This window comes from Dama dama, chromosome 7 (genome assembly GCF_033118175.1).
Source record: "Dama dama isolate Ldn47 chromosome 7, ASM3311817v1, whole genome shotgun sequence".
Lineage (NCBI taxonomy): Eukaryota > Metazoa > Chordata > Mammalia > Artiodactyla > Cervidae > Dama > Dama dama.
Window position 1 is genome coordinate 43,308,372 of NC_083687.1, and position 27,401 is coordinate 43,335,772.

General features: G+C 54.3%; 2 protein-coding genes across 9 annotated transcripts in view; one reads left to right on the top strand and one right to left on the bottom strand.

Moving 5' to 3' along the window:
- DTNBP1 (dystrobrevin binding protein 1) overlaps positions 1-8,447 on the top strand; it is a 97,007-nt gene extending 88,560 nt beyond the window's left edge. The window contains exons 8-10 of the mRNA XM_061147595.1: positions 2,123-2,278; positions 6,729-6,872; positions 8,057-8,447. Of these exons, the coding sequence (XP_061003578.1) occupies positions 2,123-2,278; positions 6,729-6,872; positions 8,057-8,274 (518 nt within the window). The 3' untranslated portion in view covers positions 8,275-8,447. The remainder of the gene's footprint in view (positions 1-2,122; positions 2,279-6,728; positions 6,873-8,056) is intronic.
- A 457-nt stretch (positions 8,448-8,904) lies between these two features.
- The window catches only part of JARID2 (jumonji and AT-rich interaction domain containing 2), a 228,932-nt gene continuing 210,435 nt past the window's right edge, over positions 8,905-27,401 (bottom strand). For all 8 annotated transcript variants that reach the window (XM_061147590.1, XM_061147586.1, XM_061147589.1 and 5 more), the window contains 11 exons: positions 24,016-24,518; positions 21,615-21,707; positions 19,056-19,174; positions 18,898-18,968; positions 18,210-18,324; positions 17,292-17,397; positions 16,388-16,570; positions 15,851-15,981; positions 15,427-15,610; positions 13,349-13,456; positions 8,905-10,838 (listed from right to left, as the gene is read on the bottom strand). In XM_061147590.1, coding sequence (XP_061003573.1) covers positions 10,686-10,838; positions 13,349-13,456; positions 15,427-15,610; positions 15,851-15,981; positions 16,388-16,570; positions 17,292-17,397; positions 18,210-18,324; positions 18,898-18,968; positions 19,056-19,174; positions 21,615-21,707; positions 24,016-24,518 — 1,766 coding nt within the window. In that variant the 3' untranslated portion in view covers positions 8,905-10,685. The remainder of the gene's footprint in view (positions 10,839-13,348; positions 13,457-15,426; positions 15,611-15,850; positions 15,982-16,387; positions 16,571-17,291; positions 17,398-18,209; positions 18,325-18,897; positions 18,969-19,055; positions 19,175-21,614; positions 21,708-24,015; positions 24,519-27,401) is intronic.

Genomic DNA, 27,401 nt, shown 5'->3' on the forward strand with positions numbered 1-27,401 from the left:
ATAACTAGGGAACATGTCTTAAAACAGTTATTATTTTCCTTTAAGTCACTTTAAGTTTGCTAATCCAACCATCCCCTACCTTTTGAGAGGGCTGGAACATGATTAGATTTCATTCCAACATAGAAGACTTAATATAAAAACTACAGGACTTATCATTCAGAAGCATGAGAGAACTGGACTTTTGAGGCACAAGTCTTGAGAAGAAAGTTTTCAAGTTACATAATTATATATCTATAGAAAATCTTAAGATAAAAAAGATACTCTTTAATGAAAACCCCTTTGATGATTTCTGCATTGATCTTTGTTTTTGAGCTGCCTATTTTGGAAATTTTTTTTTTAAGAGTTATTGAACTTCATTTGAAGTGTTTGAAGCATCCTTAATCTATTCGAGGGTTGACTTATTCTAATGCACTTGGCAGTCATCAAGCATTTGAGCAGATAGGGTGACGGCTGAAGTGAAATAAATGGACATCCTCTTGAATTCCCTTGTCCCTCTTACAAGTACACTCTCAATTCCTTGCACATTTAATTAGGGGCACTGATAGGTGACTTGTTCTGAAGAGTCTGCACGGGCCTGAGAGAGCTGGGGTGGCTCCGTGAGGACAGGACGCTGCACTTATCCTGGTTCTGGTAACATTTCCTATCATGTCCTTTTCCTAATAGTAACGCTGGTCATAATATTAGCCATCAGCTGTTGGTCAATACTGTGTGCCTGGCGGTTCTCATGTTACCTCCTATTTAATCCCACCAACACCCGTATGAAATAAGTTTCTCTCTTGTACAGAGGAGGAAGGTGAAGCCCAGTGAGGCTGTTAGTTGTAGCTGGTACTAGACATCCTTGCTTGGGTTTCTTGGGAAGCAGAGCCTGAGATGAGGATTTTGCTTCAAGTGATTTGTTTGGGAGCTCCAGGGTTGCAGGGGTGAGGGGGCAAGGAGGAAATGTTGACAGAGGGATTCGGGGTTGGCCACCACTGCAGCCCCACCAAGATCCCTGAGAAGTGTTCAGAATACCCCCGGAGTTGTCCACCCAGCGGCTGGGAGGCGGGACACGGATGCCCTGACTGCTGTCACCGACTGGTCAAGAGCCGCCTCCGTCCCCGGGAACTCCTGGGCTGGGCCGGTTTATGGGTCCCTGGGCTTGAGAGAACGCTCTGACCAGAAACACGGGAGATGAACCTTGAGTGAAGACTCGTGGGTGTATGGATGAGCTCATAAAGAAACCAGATGTGGGCTAAGGAGGGTGGTGAGACGTGCAGAAGCATCTGCTAAAAGGGGACGGGCCTGAGCCCAGCCCCGTGCACTTTTCACACCATGTCCCTGTGGGGAGAGAGATTTGGGGGGGGTGCACGTCAAGGTGACAGGTAAATTCCGGGAGTGCGCAGTGACTGTCAGTGAGGAGACTGCACATCGTTACCTTTCCCTGTGAGTGCAGGCATCAGGAAGATTTACCTTCTGTTAGTACTGGTTCGCATTCCTTGCGTGTATGATCAGGATAGAAGAATATCCAGAGTATTCTGAATGTTGACGATGGTAACTGGTTAGGGGTTAAAAATATACACCATTATCAAGTTTTCACCATCTCTGCATAGAGGATCACGTTTTTCCTGGGAGCTGTGACACATGGTGTTGAGTATTTATGGAGGGAATGATTAAGGTCCATCCCGTGGGGCCTCAGAGACCACTGTTCACTGCAAATTCTGGTCTTGCTTTTTGGTTAAAATCACTTGGTAACACCATGAAGACTTTTTTCTTAAAGAGTTTTAATTTTTTATGTAACTGACATGTAACATTGTGCGAGCTGAAGGTGTACATCATGCCGATGGGGGCCAGTGTGGAGTCCGCTCACACCTCCATCCTGCTCAGACGAGTTAGCACAAGGCCCCGCCAGCTTAACCCACTCAGCCAAGTGGCTGGTTCATGGCCAGGCGCTCTTCCCGCAGACCCCGGTGGCCACGTGCTTGCTGGGCATCTCCTGTGTGCCGGGCTGAGCTGGGTGAGGTCAAGGTGGATGCACGGGGGTGGGAGGCCACGTCAACAAGATTGACCCTGTGAGTGGGTCTTTATACTCGTTCCCGTCTCAGTCCCTTTGCAAACCCTGACCCAGATCTCTCTGCCTCCTCAGCTGAACTCGATGCGGAGCACTCCCAGAAGGTCCTGGAGATGGAGCAGACCCAGCAGCTGAAGCTGAAGGAGCGGCAGAAGTTTTTTGAGGAAGCCTTCCAGCAGGACATGGAGCAGTACCTCTCCACAGGCTACCTGCAGATAGCGGAGAGGCGAGGCAAGTCGGGGAACTACCCAGAGGGGGTGCACGTGGGATGCTGGGGCTGGGATGAGATCTCAGGGCTCTTTTATAATTACATCAGAACTCCAAAGTGGATGCGACCTGCCATTTTTGTCTTCCCGTGGTTTTTGCCTCTCCAGATAGTTCTAGGCTTTCATTGAAGATAAATTTGGAATACATTTTTTTAAAAGCAAAAAAAGACAAACAGTAGCCATAAATCTGTAGCACAGACTAATCCCTATTACCATTTGAGGGTGATGTTTTCGTGTGTGTCTATTTATGGACTGTACATATATCCGGCTTCACATCTAATCTTCCTTCATGCTGCATGGGGAACCTTCCCCGACATTATCAAAAATCCTTTGCAAGAGTTTGTTTTAAAAGTGGCATCTCCATGGTCAGGATGTAGCCTAACAGCTTCCTAATTGGACATTTAAGATCCTTGGCCTCTGTAAGGGCCATGCAGGAGACCCTGGTTCAATTCCTGGGTTGGGAAGATCTAATGGAGAAGGGATAGGCTGCCCACTCCAGTATTCTTGGGCTTTCCTGGTGGCTCAGCTAGTAACGAATCCACCTGCAATGTAGGAGGACCTGGGTTCGGAAGATCCCCTGGAGAAGGGATCGGCTTTAAAAAAAAAAAAAAAAAAGTGGTGCTGTGCTGTATGTACATCTCGATGTGCGAATGCTCATGTCTTTGGAGGAGCCGGCTCCAGAGCAGTGGGCAGTGTGGATGGTGTCCTGGGCTTCCTGGCCCTCCAACCCCCTTGGAAACCCCTGGACATGTGTGTGTGCCAAGCTACTTCAGTCGTGTCCACTCTTTGCGACCCTGTGGACTGTAGCCCACCAGGCTCCTCTGGGTCCATGGACTCTCCAGGCGATCTCCCCAATCCAGGGATCAAACCCATGTCTCCTGCACTGGCAGGCAATTCTTTGCCCCTGGCGCCACCGGGGAAGCCCCTTAGAAAGCCCTGCCCCATCCCAGACCCCTCTGCGTCCAGCCTTCCTCTTCTGGCCTGGCCCTGTTCTCATACCCCGCCCCAGTTTACCTGTTACCCTCACTCCTTGTCATTCAACTCCGTGCCCCTGCAGGAGAGGTCAAGGGAATCCCAGAATGAGGAAGGAAAAGAATGCAGAGAAAAGACTCAGGTATGGCTGTATCAGCATGTCCTGAAGGCAGTGGTGTGTACACAGCACTTGTTAAACTGAGGTGAACAGTACAGTTTGTCTTGAGGGGTTAATTTAGCTGTGCCAGGTCTGTCTGAGTTGCAGCATGTGGGATCTAGTTCCTTGACCAGGGATCAAACCCAGGACCCCTGCATTGGTAACGTGGTCTTAAGCCACTAGATCGCCAGGGAAGTCCCAACAGTCCAGATGAAGTGTAACCTCTCTGTCTCCACTGTCCACCTGCTGCGGGTCCCACCGTCACCTTCCACTGTTCACTGTTCCGCTCTCCCAGTGCGCATGCCCGCCTGCTCCACAGCGCTCTCAGCACTTAGTGGTGTCAGATACTTCAACTTTCGCCAGTCTGTATATATGAAATGCTTTATTTTGGTTTTTAATTTGCATTTTCTTGACTGTCCGTCTTTTGGTTGTCTCCCTTTATTCTTACCAGACACTCAATCTGTGGCTATTCTAGTGTGGCCTTTGCAAAATGCGTTTCTTCTTAATGTGACCAGCTGAGCCCACTTTTATTTAGGAAGTCCTTCCCTCCATGTTATAAGAACATTATGCTGTTTTATTCCAAAAGTTTTACTGTTTTCCATTTTATACCTGGTACCTAAAGCCAGCACCAGTTGGTTTGTGTCCGTCGGGAAGGAAGGACCCAAGGGCAGGTCTTCACAGCAGTCACTGTCTCTTGGCACTGCTCTCTCCTCCACTCACACGCGGCCTTAGCATTTCTGAGGCTCCTTTCTGCTCCATTCCTCCACCTGTCTGGCCTGTGTTGGCTGTAACTTACTTCTGACACTGTCAGGGACCCATGCTTTCCTGAGGGAAGAGCTCAACTATTTTTCTTATGGTTCTAGAGGTTTCCTTTCCTTTTGCAAGTTTCCAATGGATTTGTTTAGATTCTTTCTCATCTTCAGATCCACTAGCATACGATTGTCCACACACCTTTCCGTCTTTGCAGTCCTTGGGGTCAGGTTTGTCTTTTGCATCCCTCAGGTTGTTAACTTGTGCCTTTAATCTTCTTGGTAAACCTTACACAGGATGTTCTCTGAGTTTTGGTAAGTAATAGTTCCTGAGTTTTTAAAATTTTTTTCTGGCTGGAAAATGGGGTTTCTTCTTTGATTCAAGACTGACACTATGGCCTTTTAGAGCATTTTCCTACATGTTTCATGTGTAGTTAAGAACAAAATTCTAGGTGACAGGCATGAGCATCTGTAAGTGTACGTTTCAGACGACTTGTAAATTGGCCTGTTCAGATGTTTTGTATTAATATCCATTTTGGATTGCTTAATTATCAAAGGTACGTTAAACCTTCCTTTCTCCCTCAATTATGGACTCCTTACATTTTCCTTGTCATGCTTCCATACTTTACTTTTAAAATTATAACCACAAAATATATAGTCACACAGAAATTTTGAATTACCTTCCTGGTGAACTGAATTTAAAAGAAGTATTAAATGCTACACTTTAATAATGCTTTCCTTTCCCCTTCAAATCGGATAGTACAAAATACAGCCATATCAGCTTTCTTCATTTGCTTGCCGACTTCCTATTTTTCCTTACATTTTAAGTGTTTCTGTTTTAATATTTTAGGAAAGTCTCCTATAAACAGAATGTAACTAGACCTTTATCACTAATAAGAAACAGTTTCCATTTTCAGGAAAACAGAAAGCATCAAATGAGATGGTAAGGAAACCAGGCAGGCAGTGATCACAGCAAATGTTAAATGAACCAAAAGGCAACAAACAGATTATAAAATTGGCTTCATTACTACCTTATTTGGTGCTTTCTACTCTCCTGAAAATGTTTGCTTTGCTTTTCAGTTCAGTTTTTTTCTTCCCCTCCCCTTTGTAAGAGGATGGCCAGAGAGAAGAAAAGGGGAGACTGCTTTCAAAACTGAATAAAAGCCTGGAGTCACCAAGGCCTCCCCAGCCCCAGAGAAGACCTGTGTGCCCCTTCCCCGCTCCAGGAAGGCAGCCCCGAGGGGAGCGGGCCTGACCTGGTCGCCCACCAGGTCAGCCTTGCAGGATGGCACCGCCTTGGTGTGCCCGTGAAGTGGCCATGACTTGCATTTCCTCATCTTTCCTAACCTGCCTTTTCTTTCTGAACCTGCAGTTCAGGTGAGGGTTTCTTTTATCTGCCTTGCTTGGAATGTATTTTGTCCTTAAGTCTGGGATGTCAGATCGTGCAGCAAGTCTGGAAGATAATCAGCCTCTCTGAATACTGCTCATCCCCAGTGTCCCACTAGCATTTTGAACTGTGAAACTTCTGCATTTTCTCTTTTTCATACTTCCACTTGTTTCTTTGCTATGTGGTGGAGAACTCATTTAGCCTTCTGGTTTACTAGTTTTTCTATTTGGCACTCACCAACCTTGTGCCATAGTTTTAAATTTCCGTGACTTTCCCTATTTGGATGTTATCTGGCTCTTTTCAAATGCCTGTCATCATTTCTGACACTGTGTTGCTTATCTGATTCTAATCTTTTAAGATATTTAAAGCAGTTTAAATTCTTGGGGAAAGATGCTAATAATCTTTGTTTCTACTGACCCTCACTCAGGGATGTGTGTGCTATAAGATCTAGACTAGACTGGATTTTGTGTTTGAGTTTATATTCCTGTTGAGACCCAGGTTAAAGTTGTGTCCACATCCAGAAATTTGTATCTACTTGTGACAGGCACCATCTGTTTAAGCTACCTGGCTTGTAGTTTTCTGGATCGCCGAACTCCAGACCCTGGACACACGGCTCCCCAGGCTCAGACTCCTCGTCCTGTAGGTCTTTATGCTGGTAGGCTGCTTTTCCTAGTCTGTGCTTTCACTGCAGGGAGCTCTTAAGTTTCAACTTGCCAGCTTGCAGCAGACCCAACCTTGATCTGTTGTTAAGATGGAAGACCTGAGAAATATCACAAGGGCAGGGAAGATGCCAAGTGGAATTGAAATAAAGTTAGAGGCAACCACCGTCAGAGGTGTCTGGCAGGATGTCAAGCTCTTTCGGTCACAAGTGTTTAATGCAGAAAGGGTTGCCTTCAGCATGTGCAAGCACAGGGCTGGGGATGAAAAGAGGATCTGCTGTGGAAGGTCTAAGAGGTTACAGTAACCACGGTTAAGCTAGCATAGATTTAAAGAACACCAAACTGGGACATGTCAATAACACATTACTCCAAAATCAATTTTGAAATAGTAGAAGGTATTTTACACCCAGAAAACACAAGGTGCTAATACCTAATGCAGTGGAAGCTCACCCGGGGCAAAGCCTAACCTCCTCTCGTGCCGGCCCCCGCAGAGCCCATGGGCAGCATGTCGTCCATGGAGGTGAACGTGGACATGCTGGAGCAGATGGACCTGATGGACATCTCCGACCAGGAGGCCCTGGACGTCTTCCTGAACTCTGGTGGCGAGGAGAACACCCTGCTGTCCCCCGTCTCAGGTAGGGGTGAAAAGCCTGCGTGGACATCATCACTCTCACCACCACGATTTCCCTCTGGTTCGGTCAGACACTGGGTGCTAAGTGGTTCCACTGTTCCCCACAGTCTGGCCTCACAGGCGTGGACAAATAACACCCCGGCGGTTACAGTCATGAACTTCTCAACGACTCTCAGTGCTTTTCCCAAATACCTTCAGCAAACGGAGTTTTTCTTAAAATTGCATTTTTATCTTCTCCTCTGTCTCCAAAGTTAATCTGAGTTGGGTTTGTGTAGTTAAGCACTAGATTTTGGGGAGGTGGAGGTCTCCTGTGTGGCTCCCCCCGCCCCCTTTCAGTAGGTGGTATTCAATGCTGGGGGCAAGGGCCAAGGCGTGTGTTCAGCCGTCAGCTTACATTTTAAAAAGTAGTGGCAATCCTGCAGGCACATTCTCTTCATTTAATAACTTACCATAATCTCACATTCATTTAGCAGATCTTTACTGACACTCCGGCACTATACCTGGCCTCACTGATACATTACAAACCATTCCTCCGGGGTGGGTGGGCTTTGAGGCTGTCATCACGGAGAACATGTCTTTCTTCCATGCTCCTAAAGATGGAAAGGCCAGCCTGTCTCACAGCCTCCTACCTGCTGGTCCCACACCACGGGCTCCACGTCCTGTCAGGCCTGGGGGCTTCCCCTTGACCTGGGTTTCCAACAGAGCAGCTCCTTCCTCCCCTCCTGGCATATGCATGAGCCCTCAAGGCCTGCGCTCTGCTTTACTCCCCAGCATCAGGAAAGGACTCCCATCATCTGGGTGAGGTTTTGGTTCCTGTAAGAGGCTCCACAAGCGTTTTTCCCTTAAGGTCCAGTTCCTTGAAATTAGTTCGGAGGCTATAGAGAGGTAAACCTAGCTTGTCGAGGTTATGAGGAATGCGAGTCCCACCTGCAGAGCTTGCCATTGGGTCTTGAGCATGGTGTGTCAGCAGAGGCTGTGGGAAGGGTGTGGGGTCTTTGCCATCTGTCCCAGGTGGCAGAAGGGTCAGCTGGAGCCCCAGGCTGCCTCCGGGGCCGCTGAGCTCGGCACCTGCACGTCAGGGGGCAGAGAACTTACGCCCCCTTGATTCTCTGCACGTTCAAACGCTGGTCACCAGCACTGCTGAGATCAGGCCTTCCACGACAGGCTGTCCTCTGCTCTTTCCTTCAGGGCCTGAGGCAAGTCCCAGTCAGGATGCAGTCACTCTCCAGGTGCCCACACCCTCCCAGCCCCCAGCCACACCACCTTCCTCATCCTCACCTGGTACTGACCCGGCCTCCCGGGACCCCAGCGAAGGCGGGGAGTCGCCCGTGGTCCAGTCTGACGAGGAGGGCGTGGAGGTGGACACCGCCCTTGCCACCTTGCACACGGACGACAGTGACTCCTAACCCGGCGCCCGCGTGCTGCCCGCCTCTGAAGGACAACACAGCCCTGCGCCGAGGCCCGCGGTGAAGGCAGGTGGGCTGCGGGGGGCTCCTGGTTTTTTACACAATTGACAATGATGTGTGAGGCAAGTGGCTGCAAGAACAGCTAACAATAAAGTCTGAGAACTTTAAACGTAGCCAGTTTGTACAAAAAGACGCTAAATACACACGTCCTGCAGGTGGGCCAGGGAGCTTGGTGTCCACATCAAGCTTGGTGTCAGCTTGGTGCTGATGAGCAAAGCCCCTTACAGGTAGGAAATCGTGCCTCCTCTCAGCTCTAACAAAGTTCGGGTTTTCATCTGATCGTTACAAAATGGTAAAGTCCAACAACAGCCCCTAGCTTATTTAATAGCAGAGCACACACCTGGGCATGGAGGGAGAGAAAGAAAACATGGGCCCAGTCCACACGCTGTTTCATTCCTGACCATGCCCTGGTCCCAGAGGGATGTGTTCCCCCCCGCCCCCAACCACTGTCAGAAAATAAGATTAAAACTCGGTGTTCACTCCACTCCCTGGCCGAGGGGATGGACCCTTAGCCCTTTGATCAGAGAAGAGCTGATTTCATTCACTCATCTTCCACAAGACAAACAGGTGTCCAAAAAACTTTGTTTTATTATTAAACCTTGTAGTACAAACCTGAAAAGTAAACAAAAAACTGGCAATAAACAACATGAAAAGTCTTCCCTCCCAAGGGAGGGGTGCAGAGCAGCGCTAATAAATTAAAACGTCAGACCGTAAGCCGTAGGCAGAAGTTCACTGTCCAAAAGAGGGCCAGTACACAGCAAGGCCATAGAAACCGGACAAGCACACTGGAAAACACGACTCTGCTCATGTCACTGTTAAATACGCCACACAGTTCAGTCTTCGGCAACGACACCCGACAGAGTACCACAGGACGCTGCTGACAGCCCCACCGGCCAGCTCAGTGCAAGACGGGCAGCTGCGGGATGGGTGGGTCCAATCACGAAACAAAGAACGGCTTGTGAAAACAGTTTCCCTTTTTTATTCCACACATACTGTACACACAACCGGAGAAGGGCAACAGCTACTCCATTATTATTTTTTTGTTGTTGTTCAGTGATGTAAGCAGCACTTATAAATGTTACAAGAAAAACCCTGTAAGCATCCAGTCCACCCGATGAAGAAACGGAAGTGTAAGGCTTTTCTTCATCTGTCCTCGCGCCCTCCCCTCCCCCACCCAGAAAAAGGCTCAAGTATTTGAAACAATTTACAGGCGTATGTACAAAAGGGACGGTTTTTTTTTTCTTTTTTTTTCTTTCTTTTTGTTACAACATGAAGAGAAAAAATAGACCAGATGAGCGCAGATGCATTTTCACATTCAAAAAGAACCGCAGACCTCCAAGTGGCTCTAGATGTGATCACCAACGAAACGAATTTAAAAAGAAAAATTAATGCTGACCTGTGAAGGTGTAAAACAACGAACAGGTGAGATGAAGATGGAATGTTAGAAAGATTGCACATCCATGACAAAGAAGCACTTCCGGCTTCAATCACTTTTTTTTCCTTTTTTTTTTTTTCCTTAAGGATGCTATTGAAGGGTTTTTTGATAAAGTAGCCAACAGCACCAAAAAAGAACAGAATGGATTTCCTAATGAAATCAGGCACAGGTTTCCCTCACGTGACCCCTCCAAGGCAGGCAGTCTTTTTCTTCTCTTCCTTTCTCCTTAAACAGATGCATAGTGAAGTGCTGGTAAAGAGAACCCAGTGGCTCCGACCTCCTCATTTTGCCTATGGTTAGGAAACAACGTCCGCCTTCAGCTGCCATAACCGCCCAAAGAAACAAAATGGGGACTCTCCGGTTTTTAACACTTACAAACTCATCCTGCACATGACAGAAGAAAAGACGGCCCAAGTAAAGCCATTTCTTTCAAGTTTTTTTTGTGTGTGTATGTGTCTTCTATCCCTTTTTCTTTCTAGAAAAAAAGTCTGCTCACATGACTGATGGTTTTAAAATTTGTTCTCCAAACTTCACCCTCTTCAAAAATGGGTTAAAAAGCCTTTTTTCCCCCAACAATTACAAAAAAAAAACAACAAAAAAACAAACACAAACAAAAAAAATCAAACAAAAAGGCTTTTGTCAGCCACAAGGGGCGATACAAATTAATACAGCCCCTCAAGGGTTTTAAAACAGTGAATATACGGCAGTTTCAAAAATCTGACTGCAGTATCTAGGTATTCTAAGTACAAAAAAAAGTTCAACAGTTTAATGCTAAAACAAAATTAGTTCTCTAAAACCAGAAGAAAATCTTCTTTAGAGCTAGTGCAAAGACAGCTTGTATCCTACAGCAAGTACTCCAAACTAGAATATAATAATTACAAAATAACGTCTATCCTCGCCCACGGCGCTGGCGTCTTCAGGAGGATGTGAGCCTCGAGGGCGGCACGTCCACCGTGGCTCTCTTGCGGGGCCCTCTTTTTGGTGTGGGTTTACTGAGACAGTTCTCAATGCTGCCGTTTTTACCAGATACCTTGCCACAGATCTGATTGACCAGGCTGATAATCTGTTCCTGTTTCGGGTTGAAAAGGAAGACAGAGAATTAGCAAACGTAAGAGTGCCATCCTAGGCTGTCACCTTCACCAAACAGAGCAGCAGCGTCGGCGCCCGGGGGTGGGGAGGGCCAGGGTGGCCTGGGGACTGGTTGGGCCCACACTTCCTGAGATGGAGGCCCCCAACCAGGCGCCTAAGTTAAACTTTCCTTCTCTGGGGAAACCTGCCTTTTCTCCTGTGGAATCCAGAGAGGGGCACAGAGCCTCCCACCCCTTCCTTCCCCCTTCAGGGAGCCCAGGAGCGCCCCCCAGTAGCGGTGAAGTGGAATTTCTGCAGCCCCATAACCACATAGCGTGGGACAGGCTGCTGAAGGCCGCATTCCTGTCGAGGGCCCTCACCACCTAAACACGGCAGAGGGCTTCGGGCGGCCGCCCCTGTGCACCTCCTGGGGCTCAGAGGCCTCCGGGACTGGCGGCCACGCGGGGCGGGGGGCGCCTGGGAAGTGAGAAAAGGTTGCGCACCCGGGAGGGGGCGTGTCTGGGCTGTTTGTTTCTCTGGCTACACTGAAACCTGCTTGACAGACTCGTGCACATTAACACTTGCCCATAAATGCTTGTTATTCCCTCCTCAACGAAGGGGAAAGAGCACAACAGGACAAGAGAACCATCTATCTGCCAGGCATCAAAAAGCCATCTGTAACTAACACAACTCAACTCACAACACCCAGGGTTACAAGGAGCCACAGGGAAGACTAGCCAAAAGGCACGTGTCCTGACAGACACTGCAGAGCACTCGCTGGAGCCAAGGATGGACGGACCGAGCAGGAAGCCACGGGCACAGGAGGCCTCTCCTTCATCAAGCTTGAGGGTCCTGGCCCAGGCTAGGCGCTGCACACCACTTAAATCACTTACAATACACACGATAGTCAAGAATGGACACTTATAATACACATGCTAATAAAGAACAAACAGACGAGCTTCTTTCAAGACCAGCCACCTTGGCAGCAGGGCTGTGTGGTCAGAGGTCACACCTTTGACCAAAAGGCTGGACAGCGCGGACCTGACTGCTGGGGCTCAGAATAAGGGCTCTGGTCTCACAAGCCATTTTTGGAATCCAACCCAGAGCTGGAAATTCCCCAATTGAAACAATAATAATATAGTTCAGCTCAATAGGGAACTGATTTGTGATTTTCATTTACTAAAATAAATTTAGGCCGCTGGCAAAGTGGTAGGCTTATAAATACCCTTCTCTTCCCTACTCATGAGAACCAATGATTAAGCTTCAGACCGACAGACCCTACATATGTGATTCTTTTCCAGGATTCTGGTCACATCAAAACACCAAGCTCCAAAATGGGCCGGAGGTGGAAACTAACCCACGTCTTGTCGAGCTTCAGAATCATCTCAGAAGCCCCAGTGCCGCCGGCTGTACCCTGGAGCTTCCAGAGATGCTCTGACTCAGACATGAGGGTTTATTTTTAACCGTGTTCTGACATTTGCTGTTCAAGTGAAGAAGCAGGGAGGGCAAAGTGGTTACTGCCTTCACTGAACATGCTCTTTAAAGACAAAGAAGATGCAGAGAGATCTATCTCCAGCTTTCCAATCTTGTAATTTAGCCAAAGGCTTATCAAATATGACCCCAGCCTGAGCCCCCGAGGGTGCCCCCAGAGCCTCCTGACTCAGGCCTGGGCACCTGGCCTGGCTCAGCCTGGGGCGCTGACGTGTGATGGCAGGACAAGGCCACCTTCTATGGGACACGCCTCCCTGGGGCGGGGGGCAGCGGGGCTGGGAGAGCTAGCAGGTTCTGCCCTCAAGGTGGGGCTCACAGCTGGACAGGAGGGTGGGCCAGCAGGGGCAATGGGGGTCCTGGCAGCAGTCTTCCAAGGTGACCCCCAAGAAGGGCTCCGGGTCAGGGCACAGTAAATGCTGCAGGGCCGTGTGTCCCTGGAGCTACACACTTGTACAGTATCTGCAAGCACGATCGCAGGGCAGCCTGGAAGCACGTGGAACACGTGAGCCGACAGGGCTACGTGCCAGCTGCCCTGGGGGCAGAGCTCTGGGTGCTCTCCTGCGGCTGAAGGCAACACCTGGCCCTTACCCACTGGAGGGTAGAGACCAGCCACACGGATGGCACTTTGCACCTGCCTCTGGGGACGTCTAGGGTTTTTAGGAAGGGTGCAACTGGGACTTACTCGGAAGGTGAAAGCTTTAGGAGCAGAAAGAGAAAGACTCCAGCTCTGCCAAGACCCCCAGGTGAAGACAAGGGCCCGGGCGCTCCAGGACCACCCCCTCGGGTTCTGCCTGCAGCTCAGTGAGCGGCCGTGGGCTGGGGGCCCTGCAGGTGGGTGCGCCAGGACGTGAGGGGCGTGGACGAGGACGCCAGTCCCCCAGCCTCAGCTGCCGGCCGCTCCAAGCAAGCGGAGCCCCGGCTGACCCTGGTCGCCCCGTCTCAGCTATCAGGCCGGAGGTGCCGGAAGCAGGCTGGGTGTGGGGCCTCGCGGGCGGGCGCTCACCCCACAGGCGCACTGACCTCGTCATAGCGGTACATGAGCTTCAGGCCGCGGCAGGACTTCTGCTTCTCCACGTGGCGCAGGGCACACTCGAGGCAGAAGACCACGTTCTCGTTCTCCTGCACGACCTGCGGGATGACAGGCAGCGCAGCTGAGGCGTGCGGGGGAGGCGGGGGCACCCGAGGAGGGCGGCGGGCTCTCAGGAGCAGAGCAGGGGAGCCCAGCGCCCGGGCCAGAGGCATCTGTGGCCCAGAAACACAGGACACTGATGTGAAAGCAAGTGAACGTCATGGCATCACCGAGCAGGAGCTGCGCCCCGGCAGCCTCGGGCCCCCTGGCTTCTCCACACTTTCCTGCCTGAGTTGGAGCGTGGCGGCTGGGGCTGCGGGGTCTGAGGGCTCCTGAGACTATTTGTTCAAAACCTCCCATGGGATAAAAGACGCCAGGATAGTTACACCCTGCACATTTGTGACAGTGTCTCCTGCTCTGGCCCAGCTGGTTGCACCTCCCGGGGAGCCGGCCTCTGTCCACACTCCAGCAGGCACGGCTCCCGATCCCAGAGACCCAGCTGCATCTGGCTTGAGCTGCCCCGAGGACGCGCCAACGTCCAGGGCTGTGTGCGCGGCATCCGCGCCCCCACCGACCTGGCCCGGTCTCCCCCTGTGTGAACAACGGGGAGACGCGGCCTTAACACACCAGAGGCAAGAGCATCACAGGCTTTTTCACAGGGACTCTGGGAAAGACCAGTTTCCTGTCTTTGATGTTTCTAAGCAAAGACAAGAAACCAAGCTGCAGGTATATGGAAATGATGCTTATTGGCAGAAACAGCACTCAAAGCTGAGGATGGAAGCACACAAAAACACACAACAGTGAACAGAAATGCACAAATCCCTTAGCAAATAACCTAAGTGATGAAAAGCATGTATAAATAAAACCTAAATTTTTACCCATGAATTCAGGATATGTGCTTTTTATTTATCTTTTTTTTTTTTTAGGATATGTGCTTTTTAAATAACAGGCTAAGAAATCCTGGTGACCACTCTGAAGATCAGCTTTCTGAGGGACAATGCCAACCTCAGAACCCACGGGAAGGGACAAGGGCCACACAGGGTCACAGAAGTCACCCAGGCTCATGGGAAACCTACAATGATGGTTTCCCACGAGCATAACCCCATTCCAATGCAAGATGAACAAACCCAGAACTATGCAGCTCTCATGAGTGATGTTGACAAAACATTTTTAAGATCTGGGGAAATTCTTATGACTTGTTTTAAAGACAGCATGGTTGTTAATTATATGTTTTAAAAAGCCTCCGGGAAAACAAAGCTAATAGAAGATATACATAAAATGGGACACGTGGTTATCACGGACTGAATTATTATCCCCTCCCCAAATGCAGGTGTCCTAACCCTCAGTAACTCAGGAGGTCCTGCATTTGGAGGAGGAGCGTCAGAGAGATAATGGGTTCTGGTCCCATATGACTTCCATCCTTTCAAAGACAAGAAGAGATTAAGACAGAAGCACGCACAGGAAAGGCCCTGTGAGGACCATGGGGAAGTGGATGTCTACATGCCAAGGAGACACCTCAGGGAGAAGCAACCTCGGGGACACCTTGACCCAGCACTCCCAGCCTCTACAGCCCTGAGAAAGACGTTTCTGTTGTTCACGGCAGCAGGCAGCGGTGCTGATTCGGCAGCCCTAGCTAACACCAGCTACAGACCTGTGTCGGGGGGCCGCTGCCTGAGGGAGGCGGGAGGTGTGGCTACACTGTCCGCTGGGCCGGGCTAGGTGTAGGAGCGTGCAGCGTGTACCTCAGCCCCAGGCTGGGTTGGACAAGCCCCTCATGGAGGCTGCAGAGCAGCCAAGAGAGAAGGCAGACGCTGGACTGCGCTGGCTTCCAACCATGACCAGAGACTAAATAAAAGCTGGGAATGGGAAGTGCCGCTTTAACCAGACAGACTTCAGTCCTTGGGGCGATCAGAGCAATCACGGGGCTGAAGAGAAGCTTCAGTAGACCAGGAAAGAGCCTGGGGTCCCGCCGTCTCCGCAGTCAGCCCCAGAGGGAGGCCAGGCAGGGCCGGGGCGGGGCGGGGCTCACCATGGACAGGTAGCACAGGTGCTGGCACACCTGGCACCTCCGCTCCGAGGTCTCCAGCTGCAGCCACTTCCGGGGCTTCTTCTTGCCGTCGGGCGCGGCGCTGCTGCCGTCGTGGCTGCCGTAGCGGGCGGACGAGTGGAGGCCGGCCTCGAACAGCTGCCGCCGCTGCCGCAACTCCGTATCCCTACCAGGACACCCGGGGTCAGCGGGCCCAAGGGGCTGGGGTCCCCAGGAGGGCATGCAAGTCCAAAGGCCAGACCTGCCCCAAGGCCTCTCGGACGCCCGCACTCTGCCTGCGGCGACGAGCGCAGAAGAGCCACCGGCCAAGCCCCAAAATGGGGGGCCAGCGCTCCCCGCGGGGACGGGCCGCACCCCCACCCCGCCGGCTGAGCCTGACGGGCCAGCCAAAGCCGTCTCGTGTTACCTGAGCTCGTCCAGGAGGGCTGAGATCGTACTGAGCGTGGGGCCGTTCTCCTTTTTTGCTTCCGCTTGTGCGATCTGGTAGAGTAACTTCTCCATCGAGAATGGCTTAGCTATATGGCGACGCTTCATCTCCTGAAAGAGGCATTAAGAGGCAGTGACATCCCTTCAGGGCAGGTTTTCATTTCCAGACAGCTATCAAGGGTTTCCTTTAGTGGGGAGGGGGTGCTATCAGAATTTTCAAATTCTGAATTCCATCTGGATGGAAAGCAACGCAAAAACCACACAATAATCTTGTCTCCCCAGAGGAAGACTGCAGACCCCAGGCACTCCGCTGGCCAAAGGCAGGGTTCGCCTTTCACGCCTCTGCAGTGACGGCCCAGGACTGAGTCAGAGAACTCAGAACTTACAGGCCTCAAACCACTCTCCCTCCCCAGAAAAACTTCTCAGCCGCCTTAGGGGTCTGAAATCAAAGCAGCATCTACAAACAAGACTCCTACCAGGGAACACAAGGACACATGCGGAATGGCCACCTGCCTACCTTGGCCGTCTCGAAGCCCATGCTCGTCCACTGGGTGGTGGCGAAGTGCACGGTCTCGGAGACGCTGTAGCCGCAGCAGACTTTGGACACGAAGGACCCCGGGAAGCAGACGACGAACTGGCCGCTCTGCTGCAGCGTCCTGTGCACCTTGATCCCCTCCCGGCACAGCACCTCCGGGGAGATCTGCGGAGGCAAGGGGTGAGCCGCCCGCCCGCCGCCTCCCGCCCGCTTTCCATGAGGACCGCCTGCGGCCGCGGCTCAACACACCAGCCCCCCAGACAGGCATCGGGGCCTAAGCCTGCTCCCCACATGGAGTATGTCCTGTATTACAGATTCTCTGTTTCTCTTTTAGAAAATATGAGACGTGATTCCTAAGTGGAGGAAGAGGAAGTTCTAAACTGACACAGACCCAGAAGTGACGCCTCAGATAAGGGCGCAGTCGCAGTGATCGCGGGGCAAGCAGAGCCCTGGGTCCCCAGCGCATGGCCAGGGTGGGCGGGCATCAGTGCACCCAGCACAGGGGCTGCGGGCTCAGGAGTGAGAGGAGACCCTGACAGGGGCCACAGAGGCCAGCGAAGACCTGTCAACACAACTCTAAGAGATCCCCCAGGACTCAAGAGGCTCTGAGCACTGGGCCAGCTGCCTCTGCGCTCAGCTGTCCGGGCGCCTGGCCTGACCCCAGCTGCCATTTACAAAACCACCAGGCGCTGAAACAGAGTCAAAGGGCCCCACGCGCAGCGGCCCCACGTCCTGGGCAATAAGAGGGCGCACTTCAGCTGGGTTTCCATAGGAGAGGACGTTTTGTTTATGATGGCTCCCTGGACCTGCTGTTCGCAGTCCTCTGGCTCTGCGGGGCAGGTCAGCTCAGGGGGTGAGGAAATAAAACCACCGCGTGGGCCCCTACCATGACGTTGCTCTCGAGCATCTGCAAGCCAGGGGTGCCGTTGGCTTGCAGCAGAGTGTGCACCACGTCCTCCAGCTTGTTCTCCTCCTCAGCAGGAATGCAATACCTGGGCGGTTTGGAATCAAGGCAGAGGCTGTGACGAGGTCCCTCCCCAGGGAGCCCGTCCTCCGTGCTCCCCCAGAGAAAGGGGCCCACAGCAGCCTGGAAACCGGCCTCGGTTGCAGGAGGGGAGGTGGGCACGCGCCCAGTGGTCCCGGGTCTCTCTGGGCAGCTCTGCCGCTTGCGCCCCATTAAGTCAATAAACTGAGTAAGTGTGGGACGGATGCGATGCCGGTAGCCTGTCAGATGACAAGACATCTGATCATTTGCAGTAATTTCCCATCTGCTACCATCAACAAAGGAGCTGAAAGGCCAGCTCGGAGCGGGACTGGGGAGCCTGACAGTGAAGGATCACGCCGGGGAACCAGACCAACTCCTACATCCCCAACGGCAGAACGCCACCTCTGGGAGACCACTCTCCGTGCAGAGGGTGGGCTGGGAGATGCTGACAACGCCCACTCACGTGAGGCCATGCAGAGCACGACTCACACAAGGCTGAGGAGGTGGCTGATGATACGGCCACCACTCCTGATCAGCTTCCTGCTCTACTGTTCCTGGTTTCTGATGCTAGTATGGCCGTCAACAACCCCATGGGGAAAACGTCAGAGGAAAAGCCCCGTGTTAGCAGACAACTGAAAAGGAAAACGGCCAGGAATAGATGCTTGACCTTGCTTATCACTGGAGCAAATTAAAACATTCTCCACCAGCTTGACTTCCAATTGCACTCCTCAGACTTTGACAGGGAACACGGGACAAACTCGCACAAGCCCATCTGCCATCAGTGAGTGCGAGGCGGCGGCACAGGACCGGCATACTCACCAAATGCAGTCAGCACCCGTGTGTAAGTAGTCAATGTAAGGGAGGTGGTTTTGGTCTCGAGACCAGCATGAGGTAGAAAAGACCATGCCGATATTCAGCCAGGGAATTGTCACTCCTGGAACAAAGGGCACGGGGAGCCATGTGTCAGGGCGACAGCAACAGACATCGCATCGTCTTCCCCAACAAGAAAAAGAAGAAATGGGATTCAAGACCAGACAAAACTCAACGAGAAGGTACTCGCTCTTTTCTGCTTCTTAAGATCACAGACAGAGTTACAAACAGTGAGAAAACACCGTAACTAGTGACTGAAGGCAGGAAGGAACACACCCACGACGGTGGCCGGTGGGGCCTCCAGGCTGAGGACGCAAGTGCCGCCCGAACGCCTGCTGTCGGGACACAGGAAGCGGGGCCCGGCCCTCAGCGCGCCAGCACCCAGGACGCCTGGTTTCCCTCCTACCGTGTGAGGCAGGAGCCCAGCGAGTCAGGAGGTCAGCTCTGAAAATTCCCAGGTGGAAAGCGGACCACACGGAGTGTCTCCCCAGCCTCCAGATCTGATCTGGTTTACCTTTCCACGTTTTCACTGACTCCAACTACGATCCTGACTCCTCTCGCTTCTCGAATAATCCCCGTGTTCTCTACGCACCCTGCGCACCATGGTCCCCGGCCCTGCAACCCACGGCGGGCTTACCAGGCACAGCACCGAGGTGACGCAGGATGGAGCCTGTGTTATTGGGGAGGACGGTGAGGTTCCATCCGTGTCTGCGGGGGAAGCACAGGGGCATCATGGATGGGCGCGGACAGACGCCGTCCGGCCCACAGGACCCGGGCGGGAGCGTCCGACGTTACCTTGAAAATGGTTCCGACTTTCCCACCGGGAAGCCGCTGCCGTGGGTGTTGGTGTCCACCTTGCCGCAGTGCACGGCCACGTGGCAGTCCTTCTCCTCCACGAGCCTCCAGTACTCTTGCTGCGGGGAGAGGGGGCCGTCAGCGCCGCGCTGCCCGGGGCTGCGGGCAGTAACCACACGCCAGGGTCACGGGGCCAGGTCCACGACCGACAGACGGATAAACACAAGGTACAGTGTCTGCCGGCTACAACTCGGTCTCAGAGAGGGAAATTCTGTATGCTGCAACACACGAATCCTAAGGACATGACGCTAAGTGGAGAAGCCAGTCTCAGAAGGACAAGTACTGATTCCATCCCCACGAGGCACTCGGAACAAAGTCACACAGAAAGAAAGAAAGAACGGAGGGGCTGCGGGGGCTCAGTGATTCACAGGAGCCGACTTCCGGTCTGGAGGATGGACAAGTTCTGCAAACGGGTGAGGGGGTAACGACTCTGGTGCCACTGAGCTGCACCTAAAAATGGCTCAGCTCAAGTGGCAAATGTCACACAGACGTCACCACAATGAAGGATCACTTCTGTGAAAGGGAGGGAGAAAGTGGCCCAGGAAGGAGGTGAAGACGCCCCCAATCTACTGCAGGTGGCTCACAGTGCCCCAGACGGGGGTCTGGGCAGACATGCCACCCTGCCCCCCAGGCGGTGACCCCAGCCACTGAAACGGATGGGGAAGGGCGGGCACGAGCTGAACAACTGCAGGGCGCATGCGGGTCGGGACGGGCTCTGCTAACAGGTAAGAGGGTTCCGTCCTCAGTCATCAGTGCAGCAGCTCAGCAACACCCTCCCCCGCCTCGGCCAACCCCGCTGCCTGGAGCCTCTCCAGTGAGCATCCGGGGTCAGCCCCCACCCCGCTGCCTGTGCGGCTGCCACAGCGAGGGGCCAGCCTGCGGGCAGCCGGAGGCCCCAGCTCAGGACAGCATTAAATGCTCAGGATCCCTAAGGGCCAGAGACGGGTCCAGGCCAGTCAGGTCAGCCATCTGCTGGGATTCACAGCGACTTGCGTCAAGTAAAAAAGACAGCAGGGGAGGAAGGGGACTGTGCACTATGTGGGGGCCCCTTCCGCTGGTGACCACCGGCCAAGCAGAAGGCTCCAGCCCCCTTCGTAGGATCCAGAAGTTAGCCACACAAGTTCAAATTTTAGCAAATCTTCCTTTTGTGCTTAAATGTTATACAACTATTAATATTAAAGCAAAACCAAGACTGTCAGGGAGGGAGGTCCAAAAGCGAGGGGACATCCGTGTGCCTATGGCAGATTCATGTTGATGTACAGCAGAAAACAACAACACTGTAAGGCAAGGATCCTTCAATTAAAAACAGAAAAACCCAGGATCCTCAGCCAGCAGGAGATGACAGACAGTAACAACCTTCCACCTTCGGGGACTCCAAGAAGGACCTATGTTGTAAAGCAAAGGCCTCTTTCTCCAGCTCAGATGTCCACCCCCAGGAGTCATGTTCCTTTCCCTCTGATGCTTCTCCTAAAACTAGCACGAGTCCTCCAGAAGCCACTGTAACGGCCACATGTGTCCCAGAGTCAGGACCCTGGCACTGTGGTGATGAAACGTGGCTCTGGTGGGGCCAAAGGCAGGGGCCGAGTGTCAGGCCATTGCGTGGTCTTCACAGACACAGCCCAGAGTACGAAACTGGGACCTAGACGAAATGACAACGATGCCAAAATCAGGTACTGAATTCATCAAATACTGAACCCAGGCCCAGGCCTCGTGGACTCCCGACGGCCACCACCAGAGGTGGGCAGCACGCGGCATGGACAGACTGTCCTAGAGTTCCACTCCCAGGACACCTGGTCACATCAGGGCCGGAGCCCACTGCCGTCAGCGTGGTTATGCTGAGAAGAGGTGGCCTACGACCATGAAGGAAAAGAAGCGGTCTGAAACCCGCTGTCAGCCAAAAGCCAAGGCTGCCGCCCATGCCACCGCCTGCTAATCCAGCACGCCCTGAACCCGGTGAGGAATTGGGGCTCGCCCCCGGACAGGCCCACCTACGTCAGCACCTGGGAGCCGCCTCCTCCCCGGAGCCCCCGCCGCCGACTGGCCAGGGGGCAGCCCTGCTCGCCTGCCCAGCCTCTCACACCTCAGCATGGAGTTGGCAGAAGCACAAAAATGGCAGCCTGCCAATCCCATTAAATGAAAAATAGGAGAGAGGAAAAAGCACAACTGTGGTTTCAAGGGATTCCAAACATTCTCTTGTGTAACAGGCACCCGGAGGACGGGGTGAGAAGGGTTGAGAGGCGGATGCTGGGCGGGGGCCTGCCTGGGGCACATCCCCGGCCGCAGGCGCGGCTCCAGGGCGGTCGGGGGGACCTGGGAGACACGCTCGCTCCACTGCATCCCTTCTGACCTGGAACAAGTTTGGGTCAACCTGAGTTGAAACTTCTGACCGCGCCTGGGACCCAAAGGATGGACTTGGGACCCTCTGCCCGCCTCCAGGAGGCCGAGGCCTGGGGCTCCACCCCAGCTCCGGGCAGAGAGAGGACGGCCCAGCTCACACACCTCGATTTCAGCTGGTGCGGGCTCCTTGCTGAAGCACATGTTCATGATGTTTCTTGCTGTTCGGTAAAAAGTCGTTAAAGAAACAGACCTTCCCTGGAAAGAAAACAAAAGCAAGAGTCAAGCTGGAGAAACAGAGCAGTACCAGGACCCCAGAGCAGGGTCACCCCGTCAGGAGCCCCTGTGCGGCGTGTCCCTGTGACCAGGGGCCAGGCCATGGCCCTAGCTGACAAGAACAGAGGAGCTGGGACCGCAGTCCCTGAGAAGGACCCTCAGTGTGGACAGAGGTGGCGCACCCCTGACCACCGCAGCCCCGGCCAGACCCACCGCAATCCAGCAGGACAAGCTGCCCAGGCGCCCCAGTGAAGAGCCCCTTCTCTGGAGCAACAGGGACAGTGCAGAGACGGGAGGAGAAAGGCTGTGGTCAGGGGCCAAGCCAACAACATCAAGACAGACACTGGCTGGAACTCGGGACTGGAGACCCTGGGAGAGAAACCTGGGGCAACTCTGACACCCACCCTGAGGGTCCTCCCGTGAGAACCGGGCAGACGAGCAGCCGGGCCTCGGGGACCTGTACGGCCAGAGGGATCCAGTCCTCCTCCCGTCAGGGGAGCCCCCTGCCCCCCACACCCCCCTGGGGGGGCCCACAGGTTCTTCAGATTACCTAACCCGCCCACCTTCGCCACTCTGCCCCTGGAACATTCCTGACGATGCGCGCGCTGGGATGAATAGTGGCACATCCCACAGGCAAGCCCTCCACTCCTCCCTGACCAGGCATGCTCACCCCTTGACTGCAGAGTACTTATTGAGCTCCTACTGTGTGCCAGGCCTAGCTCAAAGGGCTGTAGATGGAGCAGTGCTCACACACACAGCGTCTCTGCCCTCGGGTGCTTTCAGGCTGCCCGGGGGATGGCCTCGCACAAATGGAGCCGGGACGCGGCACCCAGTGTGACGAGCCAGAGGTGGGGGGCACGGCCCCTAACAAGGCGAGCTGCCTCTGGAGGGACAGTGGGCACAGTCAGCTCGCAGACCCTGCTCATCTCGTCGTCAGCTCTGTAACTGAGGCTCCTAACCAACAGAGAAGTCACCACACACTCCAAACTTCTCCTGACCTGCCTGCCGTTCCTCACATGATAAAATCAGAACCACCAGGAAGAGCCTGATTTTGTATCAACTAAAGCGGGGTGCCTGTAATTAAACATGATGACACCCAGCACCCAACAGTCAACCCCCAGATGCTGTGCCGGCTCAGACCCGGAGCCGTGAGTGCCCAGTCAGCCCTCGATGCACCCAGCTGCCACGGCCACCACCTGCACCCACGTCTACGCAGACCCAACCTTCCCCGGGTCCAGTCACAGGGAAAGCTCCGGGCAGGCGGGCATCTCTCCCCAGAAAGGAGGTGGGAGTCCAACCAAGGCGAAGACGGAGAGGCAGAGGGAGGCTGGGGGTGGGGTGGGGGTGGGGGGACCTCCGCGCGCAGACTCAGAGGGAAGAGGCCCAGCTCAGGGCAGAAGCACAGGCACCCACTGCGTTTCTGCACCGCGGCCAGGCGCACGTGGGTGGGCACGGCCACCAAGACCTCCACAGGGGCCCTGCCCTCCTGGAACCTCCAGAACCGATCAAGGTTGGGGATCCTGTGCCCCCTCCCGGCCTGGGGCCCAATCACCCTGGAGAGCCAGGGAGGGGGAGCCCAGCCTCTGTGGGCAGAGCCAGTCTGCCAAGAAGGGAGACAATGAGATGCCACCTCGCTCCCTGGAGGAGGGGGGTCTTGCAATGGCTGGGTGGGCACACGGTGTGGACAGAAGCAGGGGCCCACCCCTGCCCTCTCCCCAGGAGACCCATGATGACAGACAGGTGCCAGCAGAGCCATGCGGAGTGGCGTGGGGTATGATTGGGAGCGGCAGAGGGCATGGTCCCTCTGGGTGAGAAGCCCCAGCCCCAGCCTCTGGAAAGAGGAGTTGTGCCTCCTGGGCTGCGTCCCTGGCATGCGGGTACATGTGTCCAAAACACACAGTTAACGAACCCCGATTCCCCGGTGGCACAGTGGTAAAGAAGCCGCCTGCCAATGCAGGAGATGTAAGAGACCCAGGTTTGGTCCCTGGGTCAGGAAGATCCCCTGGAGAAGAGAAAGGCAACCCACTCCAGTATTCCTGCCTGGAGAATCCCAAGGACAGAGGAGCCTGGCGGGCTACCACCCATGGGGTTGCACAAAGTCAGGCAGGACTGAAGCAACTTAGCACCACGCCAAGGCCAGAGCTAGGTGCCCAGGGGCCTGGTCCAGATGCTTATTCCGCCCCAGACTGCAGATGACTCTCGACAAGAGACGTGACCAAGGCTGGCTGTCAGGGGTCTCGGGGGTCCCACGGCCCACAGCGTGCACACGAGGCCGCACGGCAGGCCCTACCTTGTATATACACTTGTGGAAGTCACTGAGGATGCCCTTCTCCTCCTCCTCCTCCTTCACCACCTCCTTTTCCTGAGCAAAGAGTCGCCGCCGGCCCGTCTTGAGCTGCGCGGGGCCCACCTCCTTCAGCTTGCTGCGGAAGCCGTTTCTGTGGGCCACGCCGTTGATGAGCCCGTTCTTGGGCTCGAAGCGGGGCAGCGGGTGGAAGCGGTGGTAGTCCTGCTCCGTGTGGCCCTCCAGGGGCCCCTTGCGCCGCTCCAGGCTCTCCTTCTCCATCAGCACCTCCTTCTCCAGGCGCCGGTGCTCCTCAGGGGACAGGGAGTCATAGGAGAGCAGGTACTGGCAGTAGGCCTCCTGGAGCTTGGCCAGCCGGTCCTGGGCGGTCCTGGGGATGCGCAGCATGTCTGCGAGTTTGTTCCACTTTTTGAGGTCCGTCACCTGCTGCATACCGCCCATCTCGTTTATCAGCCGGAAAAAGCAGGCCAGGTCGAGCTCACAGCCTCCTGGGACGGCGAGGGGAGAAAACACAGAGACAGTGGGTGAAAGGGGCTGTGAACAAGACCGCCTTCCATCCCCTGGGAGTCCACAGGCACCCAGTGCCCACCACGTGCCAGGGAGGCACCAGGCCAGGGGTCAGAGCAGCAAGCTGGGCCATCCAGTCTATAGAAACGAGGCTGAGACCATCTTAGCACTAGGGTGATGACAGATAGACCAGGACAGGCTGAGGGGCGACCGACACAGGAGGGTGGTCTGGGCAGGGAGCCCCGAGAGGGAGGCACTTAGGCAGAGGCCTGAATGGAAGGAGAGTCGGTCCCTAGGGAGGGAGAGCCCAGCATGGCTGGAGCAGGGGCAAGGTGCACGCCCCTCACGCCCCCGGAGGCGGGGGGACAGCTCAAGGAGTAGGGCTTCCCTGCAAGGCTGGCAGGGCCTGGGTTGTGCCCTCGGGCCACCTCTGTAGCCCAGCAGTGCCTGGAATGGCTGTGGGATCAGAAATTGGACACATCCAGAGTGGGCCATCAGTTCTAATTCCCCTCCCAACCCTCCCCCACCACATACACACGCACGCACGCACGCGTGGTAACCTCCCTTCAGCCCCCGGGATGTCCAGGCAGTGGGCAAGGCCCCCCTGAGCATAGACAGGAGTCTGTCCGCCCCTCAGCTCCTCCCACCGCTGCTCACACAGAGCCCTGCCCATCTCCGAAGGTGTGTGGGCTGGTTCTCACTGGTCTCTCGATCAAACTGCAGAAACCATGAGACACGAGACTGCACAAAATTCAGAGACGTGTGAGTGCCGCCCAGTGACTGTCCCGATGGGAACTGGAAAAGCAACCACCCTTTGACCGATAAAAAGGAAAAATCTTCCAGAATAATCGTCCACTGGCTGTTAGGAGATAAACACCCCACAGAATGCTAGGTGAGCAAAGTAAACGTTAAGACTGTTTCTATCTTTAGAAGGTGGGGACACATTTATATAAAATAAAGGAGAGGAAAAGCAATAGGACTCCTGAGAACAGCATCAGGAACAGGGGTCCAGCACGGCCAGAAATGGGTGAGCGGCACTCCGAGGCCATCTGCTGTGCCAGGAGGGACACTGGTTGGTTGCTTGGTTGAAGCCCCAGGGCAGCAGGGGCCATGTCAAGGAGGAGACCTGTCCCGACCTTGGCCGGCAGGGGCCTAAGGCCCAAGATTCCAACATTTGCAGCAGGCCTTGCTCTCCTTCGGGGCACCTCCCGGACCTGCCAAGGTGGATGGGGATGTGGGTCAGACCAGACCAGAAAGGAGGTCACCGTTGTAAGCCAACAGCACAGAAAACCTGACCAGTACTCGCAAAGGCATCATGTCACTCCTCTCCTGGTTTCATCAACCCACTCTCAGGACCACAAGGATGCTTTGGGACAAAGCGCCACCTTCCCAGAGAAGGAACAGACATTCTGTGGATTCTGGGAAACTTCCTTCAAAACTAAGTCCCTCACACTGTAAGGAGGATGAACTCAGAGCCAAGACCCAAGGTGGGTGACAGGCCAGCCAGCTCCCCTCCCATGTGGACAGGGCTTCACACCTGGGCCAACAGCAACGGTGTGAACACACCCCAGGGTCACATCCTCGTGGCTTCTGGTGCCACGGAATTGAGGTTCAGGAAACCTACTCTGAACGGAAAATCGGTGCCCTCTTGGCATCACCTGATGCCCTGACTATTCAGAAGACCAGCTGCCCCCACTGTAGTTCCGGGTCTCCCACACAGCCCACACCGTACTCCCAAGATGCCGACACCTCAGCCTGTTCCCAAGCCTGTATCACCTCCAATCACATCCGTGACAGAGGACCACAAACCAAGCATTCTTTCAATTTAAGTGATTCTCATCTGCTGAGAGTAATAGCGAAACCTCCATGGTGCAAGGAAACCTATCTTACAGCCCACCCTGACACCTAAATGACGGACATCGGCCCTTCTGCTCCTGGCCTTCAAAAGGCTGCTCCAACTTGGAGGCAGGCCCCGTGCTGCTCCCGTCCAGGGTCCCGAGCTGGAAGGGAAGCGTGTGAGCTCACCACTCCACGGAACCGGCTCACCCCGACGGAGGAGCTTAATCCTGGAGGTGCGAGAACGCACAGAGGAAGAGGGAGACGGAGATTCCAGGAGGGCCGTGCGTGCACTCTGCCCGGGGCCCGGCCCTCACCACGCTAGCTGGCCTGTTCACAAAAGCAGTGACTGAGGCAAGCGCAGCTTCAGCGCACAGCTGTGCCTGCGCTCGGGTCCACAGTGTTCCGGGACCTACGGGGCTCCACCGGGACGCGGTTATCACTGGGAAAACTGAGAGGCAAGGAAGGAAGAGGGGAGAGAGAGAAAAGGCTGAAGCGCCCCCCCCCCACCCCCACCCATAGGGCCTCTACGCGTGACTGACTAAGTGTGGCCATGTTTAGAGAGAGTCCTTAAAGTGCTAATTAAAGTAAAATGAGGTCATCGGGGTGGGCCCTGACCCCATGTGACCAGGGTCCTTTTAACAGGAGGAAGGGACGCCAAGAATCTGTGTGCGGAGAACAGGTGGGGACACGGGACGAGGAAGCTGTCCACAAGGCAGAGAGGGGCCTCGGGAGAAACGAACCCTGCCAGCACCTCGCTCTCGGACTTGCAGGCTCCAGACCGAGAGAACCGACTCCCTGCAGATCGAGCCCACAGCTGCAGTACTTGGTTAAGGCAGCCCAGGCAGATGAAGGCGCGGGGTAGAGGTTCTGCCCCTCTCTTCTGACGCCAGGCGGCCAACAGGTGTGGCTGTGTGTGTGTGTTGGGGGGGTGGGGCACAGGATCACCCTGACCTGCAGAAAGCGGGGCTCTTACTCCCCTGGGCTCAGACGCGCCCGGAGGAGCTGGCCTGGGGTCGGCTGCCACG